The 8,569-nt window shown below is 55.0% G+C and overlaps 1 protein-coding gene across 1 annotated transcript; it reads right to left on the bottom strand.

The window, feature by feature from the left end:
• Positions 1-1,763: 1,763 nt before the first annotated feature.
• On the bottom strand, positions 1,764-8,002 carry GLYCTK (glycerate kinase). The gene is made up of 7 exons (XM_049777710.1): positions 7,377-8,002; positions 7,052-7,203; positions 5,129-5,304; positions 3,958-4,823; positions 2,958-3,013; positions 2,449-2,531; positions 1,764-1,802 (listed from the first exon to the last, which is right to left on the bottom strand). The coding sequence occupies exons 1-7, from the start codon at positions 7,751-7,753 to the stop codon at positions 1,764-1,766; spliced, it is 1,749 nt and encodes a 582-aa protein (XP_049633667.1). The 5' UTR covers positions 7,754-8,002.
• Positions 8,003-8,569: the final 567 nt, after the last annotated feature.

Below are 8,569 nucleotides of genomic sequence, written 5' to 3'. Positions count from 1 at the left end.
CTATTTCATGGGAAGGGCAGCTGCCCAGGTTCCTGTCTTCCCCTCCCCTCAAGGGGCTCGCATCCCGCCATCTTTACACAAACTCTGTCTCCATACCTAGAGTCCATCTCTGACCCCACTAGAGTTGCCCAGTGTAGCTCTGTGATTTCCCCCACCTCATTCCCATGTCACTCCCACAGTATCAAGATCCAGAAGGAATTAAGCTGTCTGGAACTTTTCTTTTCTTTCTTTGTTGTTTTTTTGGGCCACATCCAGTGGTGTTCGGGGTTTACTCCTAGCTGTGCACTCAGGAATGATTCCTGGAAGTGCTTGGGAGACCATATGATATACTAGGGATGGAACCCAGGTCAGCCAAGTGCAAGGCAAACGCCCTATGTGTTATATTATTGCTCCAGTCCTGTCAGGACATTTTTCTGCGTTAATAGGTTTTCTTCCAGGCAGGGACAGTGGTTCCAACTTCAGCTAACTCCCAAGCTGTGGCCTTTTGGCAGCGAGCACACTGCCAGTCATTAGAGGCTTAAAGGCCACTGCCAGGACCAGAGGGCAGGAGTCCCCCCCTCCCATCCGCAATCAGCACCAAGGCCACACTGGCTCCAGCGGGCACCTGCCTGGAAGAGCATGTTCCTGAGCCAAGAGCTTCCTGAACTTTCCCTTGACGTGGCCACTAGCCTTTCGCTTTCCCCTCTCCCTGAGTCTCCCCCTAGCTTCTCAGCACTACCCCTACACAGCAGAGCAAATCCTGAGAGAGAGAGAGAGAGAGAGAGAGAGAGAGAGAGAGAGAGAGAGAGAGAGAGAGCGCCAAGGCCTGTCCTCTTAGATAGCCCTGGCCCTAAAGAAGAAAAGGGGCAAAAATAAATAATTAAAAAGAAAAGAAAAGGGGCACAGCTGGAATACGACCAAGAACTCATGGCAGTGAGTTCCCCTAGTGGCCACCCTCGTGAGAACCCATAGGACACTCTACTCATCAAAGAGGGCCCTGCAGTCCACTGCCCTGTCCCATGCTTGTCCCCAGGTGCAGAGCAGTCTGAGCTCCCTAGTCCCCTTCCACTGTGGATGTGAATGCTGATAACTGGCTGAAGGCTGGGTTGGGGAGTTGTTTGTGACATTCTTCTCTCCCATTATGACACCCCCTCTGTCCTTGCATGCCTCCAGACCTTACTCCTACAGTTCTGAAGTTCCCAAATTGCCGCCTGTTCACTCTCCTTGCCTAAAGCCTATGAAGCCTGAGGCCTGTCGCTGGGCAAATGGAAATCTGCCCCCCTTGCCAGTGGGTCTGTACCAGCCATTGTGGCCTCCCAACCTGGTTTATTCCCCATTTTACTCAATAATTTTTCTTTTGTTTGTTTTGTTTGGGGGCGATACCCAGCTCTGTCCAGGGCTTACTCTTAGCAGGTTAAGGAGACCATATACTGTATGGGAGATCAAACTCAAGTTGGCTGTGTACAAGGCAAGCACCTTCTACGCTGTACTGTCCCTCCGGCCCTCTCTATGTTGCATGCATACCCTGCTGGGTGGGCCAACCCTGGGCTGGATCAGAACCCTCTCTGAGGCTTACAAAGGGATGATAGCAGAATGAACTGAGTGCTACCCACCTGTGACCTTTGAGAAAGTTTGCCACATAACTGCTCACAGCTTCCCACACACACAAGGTCTGAGGTCTGGTGACCTCAGAGCCAGAGGGCCATCAACCTATAATAGGGGTTCCTAGAGAGACTGTGCGTGCTGTGTTCACCATCCCCGAGTCCGTGAAGACAGCAGGGAGGCTAAAGAGGCTCCGCCAGCTCCAGCTGCAGCTCTTGAGGCTTCAGGGAACAAGCAGAAGGCCCTATGGGTCGCTATCAAGTGGGCACCCTGGTCCCATGGCCAACCTGTGATGCAGACTAAGAAACCACCTAGCTGGCCTCTTCCTCCACACTGCATTCAGAAGGATCTGGACTAGCTGGCCCCATAGGGCTGACCAGGTTCACTTCCTAGCTGCTCTCTGCTAATGACAAGTCTAGAGAATGGAGGGGCCTGGGAGAGCAGAAATATATGGGAACCAGGTACTCCATGGGATGAGAGCCTCCAGTTGGACCTGAAAAACCTATGGGATGGAGCAGATGTGAGCATAGGGACCTCAAAAACCCAAGATGGGAGCAATAGGGGCCATGATGAAACAATGACTACAGTCTACAGGAAACAAAGGGAACACACAGAGACAGACCCCCTATTAAACATACTAGTGCCATCATCATTGCAGCCAAATCCATCCCATCTCCCTTCTGCAGTACCAAAGGAATGCATCTTGGGGTCCAGCCACAGCTCCCTATTCATAGGATCAGGCCATGATGGCACAGGGAGACTCTGATCTGATCCTCCTCACACCCAATCCCCTACCCTCCGTGGCCATGTGAGCAGCCCCTCCAGGTGCCAACCACATGTTTGTTCTCACCCTCTCTGCACACTCACCAGGATATGCCTGGCGCTTCCAGCCCTCTCATCCTGCTCTTTCCTGGAACTTGACCCTGGGGTCATGCTCCCACTGGCAAGGACTGAAGCATGGGCAGGACAGAGCCAGGGAACGGCAGATTAGGATCATGGACATAGCATTGCAAAGAGTATTCTCTCCTCACACTCCTGCCGGGCAAACACACCAAGATGAGAGAAGAGAAAGCAAAGTCTGCGCAACTCAAGGGGTACAACTCCCCCATACACACATTTCAAAGAGTCCAGCTCCCCTGCTCAACCCCCTCCTGACTCCCAGACAGCTTGTGTGAGCACGTCCGCTGGCCACTGCAAGGCAACTGTCCAGAGCCCAAGCAGGAAGGAAGGTCTTTTGCAGGAGGAAGGTAAGCAGGGCCTGGCCCAGAGTCCCTCAGAACAGAGGGGGTGCCTGGGGACCCAGGGGGCCAGCAGAAGCAGCCTCAGGCCTCGCTGTTCTCTATGGCTTTTTATTCCTATGTGATTCTAATGCTCACTCATATAGGGATTGGAGCCGTGGCGCACGGTGGGGGCGGCCAGCGGAGGGCTTGGACTGAAATAGGGGTGAGGACAGAAGCAGAGTGGCTGGCCCCCTGCAGGCATAGGCTGTAAGTCCTCCTCCTTGGGCACCCTCCAATAGCCTCTCCCTGACCATCTAGCTGCATGGGGGAGAGGGCATTGGTGTACCCAGCACTGCTCTGACCCACCGTCCCAGGACTGAGACCGACCATGTCTGCCGGACAAGCACTGAACAGGCAGGGTCAAGTGGGGTCGTTAGGCCTGGGAGAACAGCAGGAGTAAAGTTTCTGTGTCTGGTGCTGTAGCTGGGGGTAAGCCCCCGGAAAAGCAGCTGGAAGCTGAGCCAAAGCAGGTGCAATCTATAGCTAAGAGCTGTCCCACCACAGGGACAGACATCCTGCAGGGATCCTGGTTGAAACGGCAGGAATGTCATAGGGGAGATACTAATTAGAGGGTACGTGGGAGACCCCACATATTGCCATTTAAAAGTGTCCCCTCCCACCTCTTTCTGGAAGCCAGACTCAACCCTCCCTGGTCCTGTTTATATGACCCAAGTAGGGAGTGGACCCCTCAGAGGGGACCCATTCTGTCTGGCAGCAGAGCTGAAGCCCGGCCCATTGCTTTCCCAACCCCAATCCCTCCCAAGTCTTTGTTCCCTTGCAAAAAGAAGATGCATGGAGAACCCAGAAAAGAGCACGGTCCTTTTTATTTTCAGTCCTTGTCTTATCTCACAGAAAAAGCAGGCTCGGCAATTCAGCAAGGCTGCCCTGGGAGAAAACAGTCAAGAGCAAACTGGCCCTTGGGCACCCCTGCCAGGAGAAAAAAGAGCCTAGCTTACTAGTCTGGTGGGTGGGGGGTGAACACGAAGCAGAGGTTCTGAGTGGGGCATGTGAGGGCCAAGGTAAGAGGCTGTTGAGGCCCTGGGGTCTTCCCATAACCTGGTCCTCTGGTCCCCCAAAGCAAGACCTAAGGTATCACCATGGCCGGAGGAGCAGCAGATGGGTGTCCATGACATTGGTGCCAGTCATCCCTGTGCAGAGCTGGTGTGCGCCACCCCGGAAGCGGCAGAAGAAGGTGTAAGAGTCATTGTGAGCCAAGAAATCGGTCACGTCCAGGCCTTCTGATGCAGCCTGACTGGCCAGTTCTGGCGTGACCCACGCACCAGCAGCCTCTGTGGGTCCATCCTGCCCGTCAGTGCCCCCACTGAGAAACAACACATCAACGGGCCCCAGGGATTTTCCCGCCAGCTCTGCTCCCACCCGCAGGGCCAATTCCTGGTTCCGGCCACCCTTGCCCGAGTCCTGCAGCTGGACAGTGGGCTCGCCACCAGCCAGCAAGCATATGGGACCCTCAGCCTGGGCCATAGTCTCCAGAGCATCCTTCAGCTGCAGGTCTGGCAGCTGAAGCTCAGCCACCAGCTCATGGAGCTCTGCTTCCTCCTTCAGAGAAGTTCTGGCCTCAGGTGGCTCGGAGAGATGGGCTCCAGCCACGAGGGCCAGCAGCCTGTAGAACTGGGCTACCTGCTTCACGTCGCCCTGCATGGCCGTGGTCAGCACCACAGCCCGGTACCCCAGCGCCTCGGCCTGCCGCTGGGTCTCAGCCAGAGCCAGCGAGTTGGAACCGATGATCACATTGAGGACGTGACCACAGGAGTGCGGGCCACGGGGGTCGGAGTCTGCCCGGGCCAGCACAGTCTTCACAGAACGTGGCAAGGCAGCACGCAGTCCATAGCGGTTGAGGATGTGTAGGCAATCTTGCACGCTGTGGGCGCTGGCCACGGTGGGACCGCTGGCGATCACCTCCACAGGGTCTCCGATGACATCTGACAGAATTAGACTCACCACCTGGAGAAGGGTCACAGAGGCTTTGCTCAGTCCCTCATGGCCCTTACTGGAGAACCCCTGCAGACAAACTGCCCCCCCCCACCCCAGGCAGCCACACAACCTTCAGTGACCCTGGGCACTTACTTATTTAATGGTCCCTCAGGCCTCCCAAGGGCCATATGCTCACTTCTCACCCTCTCTGAGCCCCTCCAGTCAGTCCTGAAGACTTCCCTACCAGCCCCTGTGGATCTGAAGGCTGCGCTAGCTTTCAGCTCCTGCCTCAGATCCAGGAGCCTGGACCTGCCAGTTTAGAAACACCTAGGTACCTGGGCAGGGTAGGCAGCCTGTGCCAGTCCCCCACCCTTGAGCTGGGACAAGGCCTTCCGGATGGTGTTCAATTCCTGGATGGTGGCTCCTCGGGCCGCCAGCAGCTTGGTGAGGGTCTGCTTCTCCTCCAGGGTGACAGGTGGGATGGGTGCGGGCAGCAGGGCTGAGCCTCCGCCTGCAAAGACAATGAAGAAATCAGGTAAACAGACTTCCCCACGCAGAGCTGAGGCAGAGCCCACACCCAGGAGGCCTGGAGGCTGGAAACACGGAGTCCGGGTGCCCCCGTGTGGACATCTGGTGACTAGCTATAGACACCAGCACCAGAGATTGTGCCCAGGGTAGGGATCACCCAGTTCCCAGCAGAATTATTCAAAGGAGTTTGGAGAAAGGGACAGTCCAAGGAAAAGAAAGTCTACATAACTGGCACCTGCATAACTGCCACACCCAGCTTTTAAGTAATACTGGAACAATCTTTTTTTAAAACTTCACATAGGGGCTGGTGAGACAGCATAGCAGATAAGGGGCTGCGCCTTGCACATGGCTGAGCCAGGCTCAATCCCAAGCATCTCATATGAGTACCACCAGGAATGATTCCTGAGTGAAGAGTTAGGAGTAAGTCCTGACCACTGCTGAGTATGTCCAAAAAAGAAAAAAAAAACTTCATATAATAAATCACCCTTTAGGAGCCAGAGCAGTGGCGCCGAGTGGTAAGGCATCTGCCTTGCCAGCGTTAGTCTAGGACGGACTGCAGTTTGATCTCCCGGCCTCCCGTAAGGTCCCCCTGAGCTGCCAGGAGCGATTTCTGAGCACATAGCCGGGAGTAACCCCTGAGTGTCACCGGGTGTGGTCAAAAACAAACAAACAAATCACCCTTTACTTGTTTGTTTGTTTTTGGACTACACCCAGTGGCAGTGCTCAGGAGTTACTCCTGGCTCTGTGCTCAGAAATCGCTCCTGAAAGGCTCAAGGGACCATATGGGATGCCAGGAATCTAACTGGGGTCAGACCCGGGTTGGCTATATGCAAGATAAATGCCCTATCGCTGTGTTAACGCTCCGGCCCAACTCTTCACTTTTTTGCAAAAATATAAAATTGGTAAGCCAGAGAGATAGCAAAGGCTGACCCTAGTTCAATCAGATGCAGTCCCCAGAGCGATGCCTGAGCACAAAACCAAAAATAAGCAGTGGGCATGACCACATGTTAACCCAAACCTCCCATCTCCACACCAAAAATTAAAAACTTGTAGGAGCTGGAGTGATAGTATAGCATGTAGAGCAATAGCCTTGTATGCAACAAGTCCAGGATTGATCCCCGAATCCCACATGGCACCCCCAAGCACCAGCAAGAATAATTTCTGAACACAGAACCAGGAGTAGCCCCTGAGCATCATCAGGTGTGTCCCAAAAACAAACAAAAAATAATTTGGAAGATGTGCCAGTTCTGCTGAGGGTTTCACCCCAACAACACTGGTACAGACAGTAGCAACAATGCTATTTGCCTTTTGAGGTCCCTCCTAAGTTCTACACCCTCTGGTACCCCAAAATGGGTCACCCCAATGCTGTCAGTCAAGGAGAAGATCCTACAGCTCAGGGAGGCTATAAGATGGCCAATAGGGGGCCGGGCGGTGGCGCTGGAGGTAAGGTGCCTGCCTTACCTGCGCTAGCCTAGGAGACGGACCGCGGTTCGATCCCCCGGCGTCCCATATGGTCCCCCAAGCCAGGAGCGACTTCTGAGCGCATAGCCAGGAGTAACCCCTGAGCGTTACCGGGTGTGGCCCAAAAAAAAAAAAAAAAAAAAAAAGATGGCCAATAGCCATCTAAGAGTCAGTCCTGCAACTCCTCACTTCTTTTCTTGCTCTGTGACCCTGGGGGCTCAGCGACCTCTGGTCAGGAAGACCTGATATTGAGTACCTGGCACCAATACCTGAGATGAGCACGAGCAGCAGGTCATCGGCTGTGAGGCCTTCAGCTAGCTGCTGGATGGCCAGCGCGGCCCGCAGAGCATCACGGTCAGGCAGGTTGTCCTCCGCACCCTCAAATACCTGGATATGGCTGTTTGGCTTCAGCAACATGTCCCTGAGGGAGAGGATGGAGAGCAAGAAGTGGGGTGGGCCTCCTCCTAAAAGCCCCCTACATAGGTGAGGGCACATACCGAGAAGGAAAGGGATGCCAGTGAGAGAGACCCCCAATCTAGCAGCTTCCCCTCCATGCCGACCTCTATAGGGGGTACAGCCCCTGTGGCTCCTTACCACTTGCCAGCACTCTCCATGGCAGCTCGGATTCCCCTGGGCACACTGATCACACCCTGGACGAGATGCTGGCCCAGGAGGTCTTCGGCTGCGGCTGCCATACCCAGCACTGCCTTGCCAAAGCCCACCAGGTAGAGGTTTTGGCGCAGCTGGAAGCTCCGATCCCGCACTTTCAGCTGCCCGCTGGCAGGATCAAAGGACAGTGCCCGGTGCAGCATGGGACCTGGTAGCACGGCACCCACAGAACTAGCAAACAGTAGTCGTGCCTGCTCCGCCAGAGACATGCCACTGGCTAAGCGGACTGCTGGGGCCCTCCAGAACTGCCGGCGCAAGGGAGCTCGGGCCAAGCAGGGCAGGACCTGCAAGGCTGTAGCCATAATCTGCCACTTGCAGCACCTTCAGGCACCCATGGCTGTAAGGGGAGAAAGCACGAATAAGGCTAGGGCCAGGTTTCACACACGAGCCCCAACCTGCAGTCAATCCTTAAGGGTTCAGGACTGAGGGACCCCCCCAGCTGCTGTTGCAAGAACTGGCCATCTGCCGATCCCAACAGGCTTCTTGGGGCCTATAGCTGCCAGATGTGGCTCCCATCTTATCCTGCCCCCTGGCCATGTCCTCCTCTTCTGAAGACTCTACACGGGCTGCCTGACACTGGTCTCCAAAGTCCAAAGGTTCTGTTGGCTGAGCCCCTCCTCTTGGTCACCCTCTCTGGCTGAAAGCTAATCATTCACAGAAGGAACAATTCCTAGCAGACAGCCTCCAGCCCGCCCCCTTACACCACTGCACTTCTGAGCCCTTACCCAAGAGGAACTTTCTGGCACTCCTGCTTGGCCTTTCTTGGTAGGAAACCCCCCAAGGCTGCTGACTTCCAGTCCACTTAATGTCATTAGCTCCTGGCTCTGAACTGGGAGACCAAGAGGATTAGGTGCCTGTGGGACTGCAAGAGGCTCTCTGTAGGGCACACAGGGTAAGAGCACTCTGGACATAGCCTGAAGCGTTTCAGTGGGTCTAATCTACTCAGGTCTTGTCCTCAGGCAGTCAAGACTAAAAGCAGGGTCCAGGGTAATAGCACAGCAGGTAGGGCATTTGCCTTGCATTAGGCTGACCCGGGTTCGATCCCTGACATCCTGTATGGTCCCCTAAACCTACCAGGAGTAGGCTACCCTACCTGAGCACAGCCAGGATGGCCCCAA

The sequence above is a fragment of the Suncus etruscus genome, chromosome 7 (genome assembly GCF_024139225.1).
Source record: "Suncus etruscus isolate mSunEtr1 chromosome 7, mSunEtr1.pri.cur, whole genome shotgun sequence".
Lineage (NCBI taxonomy): Eukaryota > Metazoa > Chordata > Mammalia > Eulipotyphla > Soricidae > Suncus > Suncus etruscus.
This window is presented reverse-complemented; position numbering and strand designations above follow the sequence as displayed.